The sequence below is a fragment of the Mustela lutreola genome, chromosome 16 (genome assembly GCF_030435805.1).
Source record: "Mustela lutreola isolate mMusLut2 chromosome 16, mMusLut2.pri, whole genome shotgun sequence".
In the NCBI taxonomy this organism is placed as follows: Eukaryota; Metazoa; Chordata; class Mammalia; order Carnivora; family Mustelidae; genus Mustela; species Mustela lutreola.
In genome coordinates, this window is record NC_081305.1 from 54,103,983 (window position 1) to 54,123,478 (window position 19,496).

A 19,496-nucleotide genomic window follows, 5' to 3' on the forward strand; every position below is an offset into this window, starting at 1 on the left:
CTCCGCCCACGACTCCCAGAGTGCTCCAGGGCCGGCCGGCGCGTCCGTCGTCTGCGCCTGCGCAACAACAGGTGGGGCGTGTGGTTTGTAGACGTTATCTCGCGCTGGGTACTTCAGTGTAAGGACGCAATGGGTGTCTTTTAGGTTTTCACCTTTTATGAGAGTCTGATAGGATTTGAGGTGCGGGTGGAGAGTTGTCGGGGTGGAGGGAGAAAGGGATGGGGTGAGCAAGGGAGAGAGACGGCACGTGCGCCGCGCAGGTGCCCGAATTGGCCGCGTCGCCCGGGACATAGCGTGGGCTTCTGCGCGCGCCCCCGTGGGAGTGAGAGTGGGTGCGCGCCCGCGGTGGGAGCCACGGCAGTGCAGCTGCGGGTTGTGCGTGCGCGGAGCTGACAGGAGCGGTTTGCGCCTCTCCAGGCGCGTGCCCGGGTCGGGGCCGTGACCCCGGTGAGCAGTTACGCACCGGTGTGACTCAGTGACAAGTGCGCGCACCTCCAGCCTTGCAGGGTTGAAGGCAGAGCTTGGGATGGAGGGCAGGTGAGACCCATGAGATGGGAGGTTCCCAGGATTAGGGTGCATTCTCTCAAGAGTCAGCCAGAGCCCTGCTCCCCTCAGTCGCTTTCCAGCCCCCAAATTGCCGCCTCTCCCGCGTGTTATATTCCAACATTCTCTTGTCTCTAACCCCCGTGAGTCCTTTATAGGGAGGATTGAGAATGAAGGGTGATGCGGGACCTTTGAGCTTCTGAAGCTGTCAAGAGGGTTGAACCCCGGGTCATCGGGTTCATACATTAGTGATTGACCGAGGCTTCTGCCCTGGGGGACATAGGAGTGTCAGGCGTGGCTGGGGAGATAAGGATGATGAAGCTTGATGTGGAGGGACCAGATGTCAGGAGCTGCAGGGACCCAGACGCTACAAGTGCTCCAAGCCAGGACACGGGGGAAAGATCAGTACTTACTGAGCAGTTGGCATGGACTCTGCATTTCCAGGCAGCATCTCAAATTCCTCCTCTGTAATGTGGGGGTAGTAGCAGAATCTGCCCTATATTGGTGAAGATAAATGAGGTAATACAGAAAGTGTTCACCAAGCAGTAAACTATCATAGTTTTCACCCCATTTAGTTTTCATAACCAGGGATGGCTTTCCTTTGGTGACCAGGTCTAATTTTTCTTTTTCTTTATTTCTTTCTATATTTTTTACAGATTTTATTTTATTTTTGTTTGACAGAGACAGCAAGAGAGAAAATCCAAGCAGGGGGAGTAGGAAAGGGAGAAGCAGGCTTCTCACTGAGCAGGGAGCCCTGATGCGGGGTTTGATCACAGGACCCTGGGATTATGACCTGAGCCAAAGGCAGATGCTTAACCGACTGAGCCACCCAGGTTACCCCTAATTTTTCTTTTAAAGCGAGGAGTGGGGTGAGAGTTTGAAAACCTCAGGCAACCTACTGATAGTCTGTAAGTCAGTTCCCAATTTGGGCATGGTTTTGTACCTCAGAGAACACTTGGCACTCTCTGGAGACATTTTTGGTTGTCACAACAAGGAGGCAGGGGAAGGGTGTGACTGGTATTTGGTAGGTAGAGGCCAAGGATGCTTCCAAACATAGTGTGTACGGGCTGGTGTCTCACTGTAAAGAATTATCTGGTTCAAAACAGCCATGCCAAAGGTGAGAAACCTTGATCTAAGTGGTATTCTACTGTGATGTACATTGGTTTTCTCACCCAAAAACTAGTATCTGGTTCACAGGTTCAGGTGTTTCTGTGTTGGTTTTAGTTTCCTACTTTGCAAGTTTCTTTCACTAAGTACTTGAGCAGGTCGGAACACCACCCACATACTTTCAGCTGAGACATTGGTAAAAAAAGGTTTACCTCAAACTGGGCATCAGGGACAGAAAGAAGACGTGAAAACCTACCTGCCAGTTGATGCCCTGCACCGCTTGCTTAGTTGCGTGACCTTGAGTAAGTGATGAAAACTCTCTGTGCTTGAGTGTCCTCATCTGTCCAGTGGAGATGATGATAGCATAGTTGGGTTAAAGAAGTCAGCAAGTTAACCTGTGTAAAGTGTTAAGATCAGGGCTCCGTGCTTAGTAAGTGCTTGGGGCTGGGGTGCTCTGGTTCCTCAGGTCACTTCCCTGGGGCGGCAGGAATTGGTGGTGGTGAGAACCGGATCAGTCCCTCTAGCCCTCGGTGGCCGCATCCACCAGCAAGCTGGCATGGTTTGGGAGAAGTTCCTCATTGGTGCTTTGCAAACACTTCATGTTTCGTCTATTGCAACACATTAATAATCCAGTGGAAAAGACTGTAAGCTGGTGTCAGAGGCTTCCAGAGAGGGCAGAGGACTGTGGCCACTCAGCACTTGCAGGGAAAGGTTGAGTCCCTCAGCCTGGTGTTTGCAACCAGGCCCCTGGTGACTTTTCAGCTTCCTGTGGCTCTGGCAGGTTCCATCCAATGCCAGTGTGTTTACACATGGCGTCCTCTCTTCCTGAAGACCCTCCCTCCCTCACCCCTCCTCACCACACTGATTCCTGTTTCTCATCCAAGTAGCCATGTGGACATACTTCCTCTAGGAAGCCTACAGGACCCGTCCTCCCTTGCACTGTATTAACAAGCAAGCCACCTCTGGCCTCCCACAGCCCCTGGTCTCTCACTTTTGTCAGAGGCCTTATCACCTTGGGCTCTGTCACCTGAGCTGTCCCTAGCTCCCCCCTCCTTTCTTGTCTCCTGCTGTTATCTGCCCCCCAGTGAGCACAGAGCCCAGGCAGGAAGCTTGCCATGCCGTAGTGGTTACCAGAAGCAGCTTGGTTCAGATCCTGGGATTACCATCCTGGTTGTGTAACTGTGGACGACTGACATTTTCTCATCTGTAAGATCAAAATAATAGTTCAGGATGACAGCAGTGGTTCTCAGCCTGGGATGATTGTGACCCCCAGAGGACATTTGACAGAGACATTTTTGGTTGTCACAAGTGGGGTAGGGGGCTACTGGCATCCAGCAATGGTAAAACATCTAACACATAGCACAGCCCCGATAGCAAAGAACTAAAATGCCTAAAATGTCAGTACATGCTGAGGCTGAGAGGAGGGGGAACCTGATGAGTGCTTACAGCAGCTCTCTGGGCCAGAGTAAGAGCTCCAGAGATGTGAGGTGCCATGACTGCTGCTACTTATGCACAGGGAGCTTTCTTATGCCTCCATTCTCTCTGCCCAGAGTGCCTTTCCATCCCTTGGTGTGGGGGTTAAATGCCTGCTTATCCTTTGGGACCTGCCCCAGAATGCTACCTCTCAGGGGAAATATTCCCTGAGCTCACCCTGTCCCCCAGGATTCTCCCAACCAGGTAATGGAAAGAACTTTGGAGTCACACACACAGGCCTGGACTCAAATTCATGCTCTCTTCTTTTTTTCTTTTATTTATTTTTAAAGATTTTATTTATTTATTTGACAGAGATCACAGGTAGGCAGAGAGGCATGCAGAGAGAGAGGAAGGGAAGCAGGCTCCCAATTGGATTTGGGGCTCTATCCCAGGACCCTGAGATCATGACCTGAGCAGAGGGCAGAGGCTTAACCCACTGAGCACCACCTAAACGCCCCAAGGAATGTTTTTAAATAAGATTTGCTGTGGGGGCACTAGCTGGCTCAGTCTCCAAAAGGCATGTGACTTTTGATCTTGGGATTGTAGGTTTAAGCCCCACATTGAGTGCAGAGATAACTTAAAAAAATAAAAATCTCTTAATAAATAAGATTTCGTGTGGGGCAAAATAGGAATGAACAGATTGTCTTAGTCACCAGGTGAGTTAAGAAAAAACATTTCTTGTGCACATGAGACCCACATCTAATAGGTAAAGACTCAAAAGTGTGAATTTGAGAGGGGAGGAAGACACACCAGGAACACAGCACAAAGAAATCCAAGTTCAGCTACAACCACCAGATTTTCAAGTCAACAAGCACTGTGAGTAGTAAAGAATGTCATCGCGAATGACAAAGGAATCACCAGGTTGGCAAAACAACTGGATGTACCTCACAACACAGACTCCAAAGAAATAAAGCCAAAATGAGCAGGATGAGAAGAAACCGGCACATTCTACAAGCACTGTGACATTTTAACACATCTTCCTCAGCAATTCATCAAGCAGACAAAAAACTATAAAGCTGTGGAAAATTCGAACAAGAGCCCTGACAAGCTTGAACTAAGGGTCTGAAGTGGAACTTATAGCTGATGATGGGAAAGTACAGGTTTTTCCCAGGAACGTGAGGGAAACGTACAGGGGTCCTCAGCATGGCTCTTCATTATGGCGCCCACTGGCCGTGTGTGGCTAATGACCTGTGGCTAGTCTGATTAGAGCTGTGCCGTAAATATAAAATACCAGAGTAGAAGACTTCATGTGAAGAAAGAATGTAAAATATCTCTCCAGTAATCCTTTACCTTGGTTACATGTTGAAATCGTAACATTTTTGTTATATTGGCTTAAGTGTAATGTTAAAATTAATTGTACCTCTTTATTTTTCCACATTTTAAATGTGACTAATAGAAATGTAAAAGTATAGGGGCGCCTGGATGGCTCAGTCAGTTAGGCCTTTGCCTTCGGCTTGGGTCATGATCTCAGGGTCCTGGGATTGAGCCCCACATCAGGCTCTCTGCTCAGCAGGGAGCCTGCTTCCCCTCCCCCTCTCTGCCTGCTTGTGATCTCTCTCTCTGTCAAATAAATAAATAAAATCTTTTAAAAAAATGTAAAAGTACATCTGTGACTTGCATTATACTGCAGTGATACTCGCTTTGGACCATGAGAACATCTCAGCAAATTGCAAGATCATCCCGCCCCATTCCCCAGGACAAAGGGACCTTCACCAAGAAGCTTAGTACATGTACTTCTGATCCAATGAGTGAATTTTCCCATTTGGTTTTAAGATTTAGGAAATTATTAAAACAATTTTTCATACATCTTGGAACCAGCCAAGACAGAAGGGGTCTGAGTGTGTGTGTGTAGGTGCATATTATAGTAATTCTAAAATACTTTTGTTTGGGAGGAAACCATTCTGAAAAATTTTGTATCCTTACCTCATCTTTTTTAAAGATTTTATTTATTTGTTTGTTTGTTTATTTGACAGAGCACAGCAGGAGGAGAGCAGCAGGCAGTGGGAGAGAGAGAAGAAAAAAAGGTGCCTGCAGTAGGGAGCCCAAGGTGGGGCTTGCATGACCTGAGCTGAAGGGACAAGCTTAACTGACTGAGCCACCCAGGCATCAGAGGTGGAAAACGTTACACATTTTCCAAGGTGACTTGAGATGAGGATTGACTGCTAATGGAGTAAATATTTTATGACATGACTCAAATAGGCTTTAAGTACCTAAGAGAAAAATGCATATCAATTCTAATGAGGACCATTAATTTTTATTCAGTGTAACTTGAAAAAACTTTCTCCTGAGAACATTGCAGTTGAATTAAAAAAAAAAAATTAGCTCTATTAACTCATGCTTTGGTTATTCTGAATGTAAAACATCTCAACGTGAACCAACCATCACCTTAAATGACTAGAATAGAAATACACTTCCATGAGGGGAGTTGTGTGTAGACACCCCACTTGGAAGACCTCTGCTAGATAAAAGAGGTTCTATGTACCAGGAACCTGCCAGGAGGAAGGGACCTGTTCCCAGGGCGATCCAGGGAGTCCAGACTCCTTGGGGGAGACTCTAGGTCTCCCAAGTCACTGTAGGCCCTACTCGTTATACGTGTACCACACAGGAGCCAGACAAAGCTTACTTCTGCCAAATGAAAATATAACTTATTAAATGAGACTTGGAAACGTCACTTGGGAAATGTGGGTGTATTAATTTGAATCATGTCATATGCATGGGAGTTGCTGCTAGCGTAAGATGTCAGGTTTTTTTTTTTTTTTTTTTTTTTTCCTTGAAATCTTATGTAACTTTGGGGAACAGTATGCAGTTGATATCATCCTACCTGGTTCACCTTTCAACAGTAGTGAAATGGACTTTTCTGTTTTTTGAGGAATAGGAACATTTATGCTCCCACACCTACAGTCACATGATTATGCTTCCAAAATTTTTTTTTAGTGATTGAGTTCATAATTAAATTTTCTCCCCAGGAGCCCAAATGACAGTCACACTTTGTCTTAAGTCATAACCCTTGTGTTTCCAGGGCACCTGGGTGACTCAGTCTTTTAAGTGTCTGCCTTTGGCTCAGGTCATGATCCCAGCGTCCTGGGATCGAGGCCTGTGTCGGGCTCCTTGCTCAGCAGGAAGCCTGCTTCTCCCTCTCCCACTCCCTCCCTCGCTCTCAGTCAAATAAATAAATAAAATCTTAAAAAAAAAAAGCCACGCAAAACCCCGTATTTGCAATAGGGATTGATTATAAAACGAGGGATCAGAAGATAAAAGCTTGTTGCCGTCCACAAAAACGTGCCTGTCATATTTCTTGTGGAGTCGGAGGGGTTCTTTTTATTCTGCTCTCCAGGAAACAGCCCACATTTTCAACAGCAGCCTTTCCTGTCCTGCAAGAGGAGGGGGAACTCTGGAGAAGTAGGCCTGCGTGTCCTAACACTGGGTGTTGTGTGTCCAACACACTCCCTTTGTTGGTGGCCCCACGGAAACTACCAGATGCAGCCGACTCCTGCATGAAGAATTACACTCCTGAGCATACATACACCGTGGAAGACTCCTTGCTCCTCCAAGCTCACTGACCCCTGCCTAGGAAGGGGAAATAGAGTCGTTATTGAGGCTGTGCTGGCACCTCCGACTTAACAGAGCAGCTGGACACTGGTGGATGCAGCAGGACTCAGGAACGGTCCACACCTGGCCGCATTCACAGCTGAGAAATAGGGATTAGTATGAGCCCCGCTGTTTTCAGTGAATACTTTCGTAAACTGCTGCTGGGCCAACTCTACCAGCATGTTGCAAAGACTGGTTTTAGTCCTCAGGGCTCCTGAGACATACTTGATCATCAGTTGTGATCATCTTCTGTGTGAGAATGGGGTGCGTTTTCCACCATATCTGGGTGTTTCTTCTCATTTTGATTAAAGGTGGGGCATCTGAATTTGGAGTGCCACTCAAAAGTCGGCTTGGTATTTTACGAACAACACTCTTTTGTATGCTGTCTTTCCAGCTGGAAAGCTAAGAGGAATTCTACCAGCAGGTAGTTCTTCCTTATTCCTGCCCCACAATACGGAATTTGCTACTGACACTCAATTCTTGTCTCCGTGCTTCAGAATTGAAGGATATTCTGTCCCCAGTCACATTCCGTTTTGTTCCACATTTGAGATTCAGTACTGAGCTTGCTTCTGTAATGAGATAATTTTTTGGTTCATCTAAAAATACGCTCGCCGAGTTAGTGACAGGGACACCAGCCTGTGTGTGACTCTTCAGTGCCCTTTGACTACCCCTACCCACCTCAGGGCCTTTGCACCTGCTGTTCCCTCTGCCCAGCCACCTAGCAGAGATAGCCTCCATCCATTTCCTTCTCTACCCCTTTCGATGTATAGGTTCTTAATGCTCACTGAAACCTTTTTCTTGCCTGTCTTCCCACCAGAATGTGGGTTTCCGGGGAGTAGAGGTTTTTGCTGATTTTGCTTGTGGCAGCTTTGTTGGTTTGCACAGTAATCCTGGCACAGAAGTGATGCTTAGTGACTAGAGTTGAACAAATACTCAGCCTTTGTGCTGGGTAATGCTGGGGACCCAGGGCTGAGCTGGGCCAAGGCCTGCCCCACTCCCTGTGTTGTGAGGGAAGGAGATCTAGACACAGATCATTCCCAGTCTGGGGGCCAGAGCAGTGACAGCTGAGATACCGGGGGCCAGGAGGGCTGAGGCAGATAGGGGAGGATGTGGAGGAGAGGAGAACTTGCGGTGGCTGAGGACGAGCAGGAGTGTATCAGGTTGCAAATCCTTCTAGCACTCACTCTTCATCATTCATTTCCTGGGCCCCCCTGTGCCAGGGGCCGAGATGAGTCAGTCCTGAACCCTGTTCTCTGCAAGCTCCTAGTCTGATGGGGGCAGTTGATAGGACAATCACAATCCAGGATGACAGACTGTGGTGGAGGTAGATAGGCTGTGTAAGCCTCTAGGAGCTACTTGCTGCCCGTTACAGGGAAGAGCAGCACCCAGAATGAACAGGAGTCACGTAGGTCCCTTTCATACAGGACGCTGGAGATATGATCAGACCTGGCACAGTCTGGAATGATCTGGAGCCGGTCGCATTGCATATTGCGTGTCCTAGCGCAGTAACCCACTGAGCTTGATCTCATGTAGTGCCCATTACAGACAAGGACATTGAGCCTTAGAGAGTCACCCAGGGGAGCAACCAGCTGGGGTCCACTGTGACCATGGGGTTTGGAGGCAACCAGTTGGAAGAGATGAGGCTGGAGAGGTGCACAAGGCAGGGTCTTCATGCAGGTGGTGCACCTTGAGCAGCTGCGCTGTTCTCTCACCCTGGCCCCCCTTCCAGTGCGCAGTCAGGGAGGGTAGGTGCAGGCCCCTGCGACTGAGGTATATGGGGTAAAGGTAGGCTTTGCAAAATGGGAAGAATAACCTTCTGTTTCCTTTCTCAGAATGGAACAGCAGAGGGGGCTCCTGTTATTATTTCTGGGGCTACAGCTGCTGCTAATGGGGGCGTTACTCTACCAGAACCACCACCGCCACAGCCTTGCCCTCTTCTTGCGTGTCCTGAGACGGGACAGGCCAGTGGTGGGAGAAGAGTTGCCCTTTTTGGTCTCAGTCTCCTCTGCAGGGACCTCTTCCCAGGATGTATACGCCAACCTCAGCGAGATCCACCCTGTGGACCGTAGGAAGGAGGACCTGCCCAGCTGCCCCCTCATCTCCCCCTACATCAGTAAGCTTGTCAAGGCATCCTCCACTCTCAACCCTGCCTTGGGCTTTGGGGAGCTAGCAGGACTCCCAGGGGAGAGGGACAAATCCTGGAAGCAGACGGCACAGGCCTGGTGACCAGGGGTGATGGAGAGATGTGCTGGTCATCTGTGGCTGCATCATAACGAAAGACCCCAGAAATGAGTGTCTCTAAAAGTCACCAACTCTCAACGCGTATTTGGGTTGGGAGTTTGGGGAAGGGTCCCACTGGGTAGTCGTGGTCCAGGTGTTTCACGCAGTTGCAGTGTGATATAGCTGGAGGTAAGACAGCAGCTGGAGTAGAAGCAACCCGTTCTCCCCACGCAATCTCAGAGTTGCCGTGTAGCCCCTCCCCCGGCTCATGTGGGTTTCCTCACAGCACAGCGGCTCGAGCACTTACGTGGCAACCGCAAACTTCAGGAGCAAGTGTGCACATGAATCAGGCAGAAGTCATGATCTAGTCTCAAAAGCCATGTAGTGTCATTTCTGACATACTCTACTCATTGAAACTGTCATAAAGCACCCCCCAACCAATTTTAAGGGGTGGAGACAGACTCACCTCTCCCTGGGGGGAGCATCAAAGTCACACTGTAAGAAGGGCATGTTGGGCCAGAGCCGCTGCTGGGGTTGGGCAGGTGGATGGTGGAGCCCTCAGTGAGGGAACTGGAAGGAGCAGTCCGAGATGTAGGGAGAGCGGGTGTCCTGAGAACCACCCCAGGGGAGACATCCTTGAAACAAGACAAAGTTATCTTCCCACAGTTCTAGAAGCCAGAAGTCCAAAATCAGGGTGTTGGGGCAGGGTTGGTTCCTTCCAGATGCTCAAGAGAGAAGCCATCCTATGCCTCTCTCCTAGCTTCCGGTGGTTGGTGGTGATCCTTGGCTTTCCTTGGCTTGTTAGCAGGTCACTTTAATTTCTGCCTCCATGGCCACCTTCTCGCTGGGTCTTCAGATGATCTTATAAGGACACCAGTCGTTACATTGAGGGCCCACCCTTATCCAGAACTTCCACATTCTAACATCTGCATCTGCGTGGACCCTATTTCCAAGGTCCCATTCTGAAGTGCTGGCGGACATGGTTTGGTGACAGCAGGGGTGGTGGGGGTGGACATGATTGAACACAGCTGGGTTGTGGCGTTTCTGGGGCAGGTCCCTGACATCTGCCCCTTTCAGATGGCCCCTTGAGGGTGATGATCCCAGAGAACCTGACGATGGAGCAGGTGGTGAAGAAGAACCCGCTGGTGGAGCTGGGAGGCCAGTACCAGCCTCCTGATTGCTGGACACGACATCACACGGCGGTCGTGGTGCCCTACTATGGGCAAGACCAGCACCTGCAGCACCTGCTCTTCCACCTGCACCCCTTCCTGCAGCGCCAGCAACTGCACTACGCCATCTACCTGGTGAACCAGGTACAGCCAGCACGGAGAGGGCTGGAGACAAGAAGACAGAGGGGTCTGAGCATGGCCGTGGAGAGTCAAGGTTGAAGTCGTCAGCCTCTGAGCTGACAGCATTTGGGCCAGAGGATGTATGGGGGCTGGATTTATGAGTCAAGAACTTGAATTGGAGGGAAATTAGAGCCGGGGCTATAGGCTGGGTCTAGACTGGCCGAGTCTGGGATCAGCTCATGTGGCTGTCCGAAAGACTCAGTCCCGCTGAGTCTGGGCCTCCCTGCCACCAGGGCTGGCTAGATTGGGCAATGAAGCTAAGTGGTAATTTAAAGCACGGGGTTTGGAGTCCTCTGGAGGCTTGTTTGAATCTTCGTATTATCCATTAGTACCTGTGTGGTCAGAGTGAGGGACCGATCATCCATCTCCTTGTCACTCAGTGTAACTATGTGTAAACTTGTAACTCTGCCAGTCTTTTCTCATCTATGACCCAGGGATGATAGCCCCTTCGTCCTTAGGTTGTGGGAAGCATTCACGGAGTTAATGACTCAAGGCCTGGTGCAGAGTAGGTACTCAGTAAGTGATGATGGTGATGATGGTTTTTTGATGGTGCTGCTGCTGCCGGGGCTGAGGACAGTGACCGTGTGAGGATGACGGTGAGGACGATGTTGACACAGTGATGGAGGTGAGGGGATTGTGCTGATGGCATCGGAGCGGGCAAACAGGATGGTGCTGGTGCTCATGCTGGCGATGAACCTGGTGATGGCAAGTGATGCTGGTAACGATGAGAGTGATGATGGAGAACAGGACGATGGAGCGAGAGAGGGAGAGGCGAACCCTGCCATGGTTTCTGGGCATTAGACCCAGTCTTTGGTAAGAGCAGAAAGCCATAGGTGCCCCCTGCTCACTCTAATCCCTGCCTCCTTCAGACGGTCTCTTAAAGGGGAGGTTCCTTGAGAACCTTGGAAATGGCCATGGACGGAGCCAAGGGGCTGACAAAACTGACTCTGTGTAGGTTGGGGGTGGGAATTCAGGAAGTTTTCCAGGGGACGTAACCTTTGAACTGTGCCCTTGTGGATGGGTCTGGGTTTTCCAGCTCCAGTGGGAATAGGGTTCAGGCAGGAGAATGGCACTTGAAAAGGGGAGAGGACAGGCCTGGCAACTGGGGGCATGCTCTGTCTGCTGGCAAGGAAGCATGGAGCGTCTCTGTCCATCCCAGGTGCACAACACTGCCTTCAACCGGGGCAAGCTGCGCAACGTGGGGTTCTGGGAGGCCATGCAGGAGGAGGAATGGGACTGTCTTTTCTTCCATGATGTGAACCTCCTCCCAGAGGATGACCGCAACCTCTACATCTGCGACATCTTCCCTGCCCATGTGTCTGTGGCCATCGACAAGTTCGACTACAAGTAGGTGGAAGGAGGGAGCTTCCTGTGGGGGGATGGTTGGCCAGGCCCTGTGCCTCCCTGGGACCGAGGCAGAGAGGGATGATGGGGCCCAAAGAAAAGCCTTGTAGACAGGGGAGAACCTTCCCTTGGGATGCAGGTGTTGACTGGGGGGCGGGGGGAGGGTCAGTGATAGGGTTTTGATGGAGGTCAGAGAAAAACATGTATGAAAGGACAGGTTGTCTGGGGGGCAGGAGGTTATCCCAGAAGTCTGGGGAGAAAGGGCCATCAAGGGGTCACAAAGTGGGCCTGTCAGATTTAGGGGAGGGAATATCCCAGGTCAAATGAGGGCCCATCTCAAGGGGCAAAGGGAGAGCTACTCTAAGATTAGGGGAGGGGACACCTGAGGGGCCAGGGGAGTGGTTAGTTATCACAGGGGTGAGTGGGGAAGGGCAAATCCAGAAATAATGCCTGGAGATCCTAGCCAGGGCCCCTGTGGCCCGAAACTTGTTTCCAACTCTCTCTGCCTCTCAAGGCTACCCTACCGTGGCTACCTTGGGGGTGTGTTTGCCCTGCGTCCCATTCACTACCTGAAGATCAACGGCTTCCCCAATTCGTACCAGGGATGGGATCGTGAGGACCATGACATCGCTGCCAGGTGGGAGGCCCTGCTTAAGGAACCTAGCACGGGGCTGCAGGTCCCCCCATGGTGTGGGAGACACAGGCCACTGTCGCCTGAAGGGCTGAGTGTGGCATGGGTTCCCTGTCAGAGGCAGGCATCTGGCCTCCCTGCCCTCTCCCCCTGTAAGGCTGCAACTGAGCGGGATGTTTCTCTCCCGACCCCATCTGCTCTTTGGCCGCTACCACATGCTGGAGGGGCAGGACCCCAGCCACCAGCGGAGCCCCCAGAGGTAAGCTGGGGTTTGAAGCAGGATGTCCCGTCTCAGGTGATCCCTATGTCCTGGGCTCATGTGGCTGCCCTCCCTCCCCCAAGCCCCGACCTCCTGGCCTCAATCCGCCACAAAGGGGAGCAGGATGGCATCAACTCGTTGGGCTACAGGCTGCTTTCCAAGGAGCTGCAGGCCCTCTACACCAACCTCACCGTGGACATCGAGTTCCCCACTCGCTGGTCCTAGGAGCCCCCGTGGCAAGCTGCGGGGGAGCTGGAGGCTGGACCAGGATCCCCAAGACCTTGGCTGCAGGGCAGCCCTCCCAACTGGTTTCCTATTAAAGGACAGTTTATTTTACTCACTTCTCCTCTCCGCCAACCTTCATCCCCACCCTTTCATTTCCAGGCGTTAATTCAGAGCCTCAAACTTTCAGGTTCTCTTCATGTGGCTCTAAGTGCTGACCACACACCCACCGGCTCATGAAAACCTGCGGTGCAGGCACTGTTAGCATCATTCTTTAGAAACCCAGGGCAGAGGAGCTAAACACTTGTGTGACTGACATTTGATCAAATTTGGGTACCTGGCTCCTAGGCCCATGCCCCAGAAGAGCAGGCAGCCTGGCTGCTGTCCTGTAGCAACAAAAGCGGCAAGAACAAATGAATAGTAAAACCTGTGAGGACGGTCCAGCCACTGAACAGACGCACGGCAGCAGGGAGAACTGAGGTGCCCACGTTCGTGTGTGGTGTGATCCGGTGCTTCTAGAGGACAGAGTTCCCACCCGGGTACAGGATTATCAGCGCAGGTGGGTATCAGGTAATCTGGAAAGGGCCAGATGGCGTGTATTTTTGGCTTGCACACAGGCCACTGGAGTACAGGGGCAGTCACAGACCGCACATCAACACAAAAGCATGGCTACGTCCAGTAAAACTTTTATTCCAAAGAGCAGGTGGCGAACCCTATTTGACTGACGGCTGGTTTGCTGACTCCTGGTGTAAATGATTAGGAGCCTGTGTAAAAATACAAAGAAGTCCATACTGAAAGGTTAACACTGGTCATTTATGGAGCTGCTCACCAGATGGTGGAAGTGGGAAGAAATGAAGGCGGGGTGGTAGAACTGAGCGGGTCACGAAAGAGAAAAGGTGTACTATGAAGGCCAGTGTATGTTACAAAATCCCATTTATACATTTAACCAAGAAAGTACATTCACATGTCGAGACAGGCACACCTCGGAGATACCGCAGCTTCGGGTAGTTTCAGGCCCCTCAATAAAGCGAATGTCGCAATAAAACATGTCAAATGAATTTTTGGGTTTCCCGGTGCATGTGGGAGTCACGTCGGCACTACATGGTAGTTTATGAAGTGTGCAACAGCGGTACCCCTAAGGAAAGTGTGTCCTTATTAAAAAACACTTAAAAAAAAAAACCCAACCATCATTTGAATCTTCAGTGAGTTGTAATGACTCATCTCAGATCACCACATTCAATAGGATAATAATGAAAAACTTGGAAATATCCCAAGAGCAACCAACATGTGACTGACATGATGGGGGCAAACGCCGTGGGGAAAGGTAGCATTGATCTTCCCGACACAGGGATGCCACAAACCATTCAATTTGTAAAAACACGGTATCTGCAAAGCACGACACAAGGAGGTAGCTGTGCCTGTGTGTATAAAGAAACTAATAGTTACTGACTGTGCAACCTCAGGATATATTCAAATGGGAATAAATTTGATAAGCTTAATTATGGTACATCCTTTACAAATAAACCTTCCCATACCTCTGCTATGCAGTGAAGCCTACAGCAAACACTAGAGAACTGAGTGTTATGTAGGTGTACACACACACACACACACACACACACACACACAACTGTCTCGTCATTCTGGTTTCTAGTACTTTGAAAATACCGATATTCCAAATTCAACAGGATTACCATTAATTTCTCACAAGTTTTCCTATTACCCATCTGGTACAAGTCTTGTACTTCCCAGAGGAACACAATTCTCAGTGTGTCAGTCAGGGTTTCTTCCCAGATGAGTTTCATACTCCTTAACAAGGCTAGTACAAATATGGACATTTACCCTCATTCATGTTCATTCATGTTATTTTCTGAGCCCTTTCTTTCACGTCAAATGATGTGCAACTTTGCAACATGCAGTGTTCCTGGAGTTTTTCAGAATCCTGAATCCTGTAACCTACAACTGAATCTAACTCTTGGGAGATTTTTCTCTTCTTCAAGAAATTTAGTTTGTCTCATTTGTGTATACACTGATGCATATGAGGAACTGATTTCTAGGTAAAGCCTTTCACACAGTAATTGCTTTAATAAGACCTGTCTCTAGTGTGAGTTGTTTGGTGTTTATTAAAATTGGATCTGTTGTTGAAGGCCTTCCCACACTGAGAACATACATAAGGCTTCTCTCCCGTGTGAATCCGCTGATGCACTTGGAGCTGTGGTTTCCGGCCGAAGGATTTCCCACAGTCATAGCATTCATAAGGCTTCTCCCCAACATGCGTTCTCTGATGTGCCACCAACTCAGATTTCTGGAGAAAGGCATTCCCACATTTGTAACAGGCGAAGGTTTTCTCTCTGGTGTGCGTCATCTGGTGTTTGTGGAAATTTGATCTGCCATTGAAGGCCTTCCCACATTCGGTGCACACATAGGGTTTCTCTCCAGTGTGAATCCGCTGATGCTCCTTGAACTGTGACTTGGAAGTGAAGGCTTTCCCACAGTCGCCACATTTGTAAGGCTTCTCCCCGGTGTGAGTTCTCTGATGCATGCTGAGTATGGACTTCTGGTTGAAGGCTTTCCCACAGTCGCCGCATACGTGTTGTCTTTCTCCGGTGTGAATTTTCTGGTGGATGTTGAGGTGTGATTTTTGGGTGAAGGCTTTTCCACAGTTACCACATTCATAAGGCTTCTCCCCGGTATGAATTCGGTGATGGATATCAAGCTGTGACTTGGAAATGAAGGCTTTCCCACAATTGTGGCACGGGTAAGGTTTCTCTCCGGTGTGCCCTCTCTGATGCACGGTCAAGTGCGCCTTCTGGACGAAGGCCTGTCCGCACTCAATGCACACATAGGACTTCTCCCCCGAGTGGATTCTCTGGTGCAAGCTGAGCGTTGACTTCTGGGTGAAGGCCTTCCCGCATTCACCACATGTGTACTGGCGCTCACCCGTATGAATCTTCTGATGGATGGCGAGGGTTGAATTCTGGGAGAAGCCTTTCCCACATTCACTGCATTCATAGAGTTTCCCACTAGTGTGAGTCCTCTGGTGTCTGAAAAGAGATAATGTCTGGAAAAAGGCTTTCCCACATTCATGGCATTTATGGGACTTCCTTCTCGTGTGAGTTTTCTGGTGTGTCATCAGTTCTGCTCTCTGAACGAAGACCTTCCCACACTCCTTGCAGATGTTAGCTGTGTGAGCTGTCGGATACACACCCAGCTTTGGTTGTAGGGTGAAGCCCTTGGTACATCTGCTGCACTCCTGGAGGTTTTCTACACTATGGAATCTCTGCTGCTCAAGGGGCGGCTTCTGGGGGAAGCCCCTGCCACACTCAGCGCATTTATGGAGTCTCTCCTGATTACGAATTTGGTGCTGCGTGCGTGACTGTTTATGGCTGAGGACTTTCGGACGTTGATTCCCTTCGCAGTTCTCTCCTGGATGAATGTGCTTGTAGCTGGCCCGGGAAGAGCTACGGGTGAACAGCCGGCCAGAGCCAGCCAGCTCACCGAGGTGTTCTGTGCTGTTGCTTTGAGTCTGATGATTCACGTCTGGATTAGGCTTCAAACTCTTGGCAACTGAGCAGTGTTTAGGAGGTCTGCTTTGTGAACAAACAAGGTGAGGCCTCACATGAATGATTCTTCCTGGGTCCTTCCGCTCCCAGTCTCTCTCTCTATCCAGTGTCTTCCTGTCAAGGAAGGCCCCATGCCATGCAGGTTCATCTTGCTTCTGCCGACGCCTCGCTGCACGGCCACTGTGTCCCCACAGGTCTTCTGAAATGGAACACCACGTACCACCTCTTGTGACTTCACTTTCCTTACCGTTGTGAAATGAAGCCTTTTCAAATATTTTCTGTTGGGAGGTTTTAAGTCCCAATGCCCCTTCTAGAAGAAGAGGAAGAAGATGAAAGGAACACGAGTTAGGACAGGATGGAGGAGAAACCATAGGAGTGGACTGAGGGCGAACATGAATTGCTGAGTCACGGTAGTAACGATGATGGGAGGGCGGCGCCGCGCAGGAGACACCCACCCTGCCTTCGCTTCATGTCGCCTGTCTGCGTACAGCACAGAGCACGTGTGCAACAGCGCTCTGCGTCGCGCGGAAACTCTTCAATCCTCACAACCCTGCATGCGTAACTGCGCTTACTCTCCATTTCATAGAACAGGAGGCGGCAAAGAGTCTCTAAGTAACTGACCAAAATCACCTCCCGGAGCTCTGGGGAAAATTAGAACAAAAGACAAGCCAGCTCCACCTAATGCAGGCCTGCAGTCTAGAAACCCGGAGACACCAACACCTACGATGACAGAAAATACAGACAGGGGTGTGACACGTGGGAAGAGCCAAGGCTTGAAAAGGAGGGGCTCTGAGGGCAGCTCTTCATCAGCTTTCAGATCTAAACTGTCACTAACCCACCAGTTTCCTCTCACTTGTTAGAAACGATAACAAACCCAGCTGCCCTGTTAATCCTCTGGAGAAGTAAGAAAGCTCCAATCCTGACACTGCCAGGCAGGGAAAGGACACCTGTGCCCAGACTCAACTCTCCAGGAAGCTGAAATTTGTTTGCTTGAACCGATAAACTTATGACCCAATGAATCCATTGTACTTTTTTTGGAAGAGTGGACAAGGGGTGGCTCAGTGGGTAAAGCCTCTGCCTTTGGCTTAGGTCATGGTCTCAGGGTCCTGGGATCAAGCCCCACATCAGGCTCTCTGCTCAGCAGGAAGCCTACTTCTCCCTCTTCCTCTGCCTGCCTCTCTGCCTACTTCTGCATGGTCAAATAAATAAATAAAATCTTAAAGAAGTTGACAATTAAGCTGTCTCCTGAGACATGTGTCACCCTCTTCCACAGAAGTTAACTGTGGACAGGCCAAGCTACAAAACAACTCCCAGCGCCGCTGCAAGGAGGTGGGACGGTGAGTCTGTTTCTGCTGATGGAATGAGAATGCAGCATTATCCACCAGCTCTGGCCTGGGCGGTGAGATCACAGCTTCTCAGTACGCTCCACCCCTTTTCTGCCCAGCAGAACCTGCCTCTGGGTACCCGGCACATTCAATGCTGCAGAGGGACAGCATCACAAAGCAGAGTGTAACAGTGAGGGAAAAATTCAAGACACCTGAAGAATACAAGAAGCGAGGCTTCCTGCTGACCTGCTTTTTAATTTTTATTTATTTATTTGAGATTTATTTATTTATTTGACGGAGAGAGCGAGCAGGAGAGCACAGCAAAGGGAGTGGCAGAGGGAGAAACAGGCTCCCTGCTGAGCAGAGAGCCCGATGTGGGACTCGATGTGGGACTCGATCCCAGGACCCTGAGACCATGACCTGAGCCAAAGGCAGAGGCTTAACCCATTGAACCACCCAGGTGCCCCTCACCTGCTTTCTTAAAAAACTGTTTTACAGGAGAGAAATTATTCTAGAAATTGTCACCGAACCTTGGTGTCTCTGTACACCACCTAATACACCATTTTTTCCCCACCAAGAATGGGAGTCATTGATCATCAAATTTATTAGTATAGAACAGATGCTAAAAAGAAAGAGGGGAGGGCGCCTGGGTGGCTCAGTGGGTTAAGCCGCTGCCTTCGGCTCAGGTCATGATCTCAGGGTCCTGGGATTGAGTCCCGCATCGGGCTCTCTGCTCAGCAGGGAGCCTGCTTCCCTCTCTCTCTCTCTCTCTCTGCCTGCCTCTCTGTCTACTTGTGATCTCTGTCAAATAAATAAATAAAATCTTTAGGAAAAAAAAAAAAAAGAAAGAGGGGCGCCTGGCTGGCTTGGTTAGAAGAGAGCATGACTCTTATCTTGAGGTTGTGAGTTTAAAGCCCCACGTTCAATGCAGAGATTACTTAAAACTAAAACTTAAAAATATGTGGTAAAAAACATGTAATTATGAAATTTATGATCTCAACCATCTTTTAAAAATTTTCTTATTTTAAGTAGGCTCATGCCCAGATATTTACAGTTTTCTTAGATAATATATATTGTCTACCTTTATGTATATCATACATATGTCTCTGTAGCAGACATGGAACAAAATAGGAACCCAAAAGAACAGAGCATGAGCAATCAAACTCTTCAGCTACACTTAAAATTAGAAATATGTGGCCACGACGCTGATGTCACTGAGAAGACTCTGTTAATCCTACATAGTAATAACTGTATTTTTCCATCAAAATCTCAGGGGAGAAAAAAAAAATATTGGAAAACTCTTGTCAATGGCATCATGACTGACCTCATCTAGAATCCACAAAACCCATTAGGAACAAAAACACAAGCAGGAAGAAACAGGAGCTCATTTAGGGGAGACCACTGGGATTAAGAAAAAGCATCAACTAAATTGCACATTCAAAAGAAAAAATTGTTAGAGTTTTAAGTAAGAGGACTGTGGTGGAAGAGCCAAGACATGCAGGAGACTCTGGTAAAACATGTAAGGCAAGACGCACGTTTGATTTGTGTAATTTCTTATCTCCCAAAATTAGAGGAAGTGAGTCTTCCTACGGGAAGCGTCTGCCATGTAGCTGACTAAGTGAATGGTTTAGGTACAGGGACTGGAGGGGATCTATCTAGGGACCACCAGAAAAAAACTGCAGCTTGGGTGTTCCGAAGAGAAGGGGCCTTGACTTCCTACATGAAGAGACGATCAGATCCTTCTGATGGACACGGTGTGCCTGGGCGGCTCAGTTGTTAAGCTTCTATCTTCGGCTCAGGTCATGATCCCCAGGTCCTGCGATCAAGCACCGCATCGGGCTCCCTGCTTGGCGGGAAGCCTGCTTCTCCCTCTCC

The 19,496-nt window shown here is 49.4% G+C and overlaps 2 protein-coding genes across 12 annotated transcripts in view; one reads left to right on the forward strand and one right to left on the reverse strand.

Moving 5' to 3' along the window:
* Nucleotides 1-17,533, forward strand: LOC131817561 (beta-1,4-galactosyltransferase 3-like). Of its 9 annotated transcripts, none has more exons than XR_009348550.1 (8): nt 86-1,952; nt 5,097-8,824; nt 10,009-10,244; nt 11,440-11,627; nt 12,139-12,261; nt 12,413-12,514; nt 12,927-13,295; nt 14,881-17,533. XR_009348550.1 is itself a non-coding variant. In XM_059151081.1 (7 exons), exons 2-7 carry the CDS (start codon nt 8,545-8,547, stop codon nt 12,737-12,739), a joined length of 1,071 nt encoding a protein of 356 aa, XP_059007064.1. In that variant the 5' UTR covers nt 86-1,952; nt 5,097-8,544; the 3' UTR covers nt 12,740-12,850. The 9 variants fall into 9 exon arrangements, 6 of the variants coding, with proteins under 6 accessions (XP_059007061.1, XP_059007063.1, XP_059007064.1 ...); XR_009348551.1 differs by having other exon boundaries at nt 12,486-12,514; XR_009348549.1 differs by having other exon boundaries at nt 12,139-12,514.
* ZNF175 (zinc finger protein 175) overlaps nt 13,406-19,496 on the reverse strand; it is an 18,295-nt gene continuing 12,204 nt past the window's right edge. For 2 of the 3 annotated variants that reach the window (XM_059151041.1, XM_059151043.1), the window contains one exon: nt 13,406-16,606. In XM_059151041.1, the coding sequence (XP_059007024.1) occupies nt 14,817-16,606 (1,790 nt within the window). In that variant the 3' untranslated portion in view covers nt 13,406-14,816. The remainder of the gene's footprint in view (nt 16,607-19,496) is intronic. The other variant, XM_059151042.1, reaches the window with a different exon arrangement.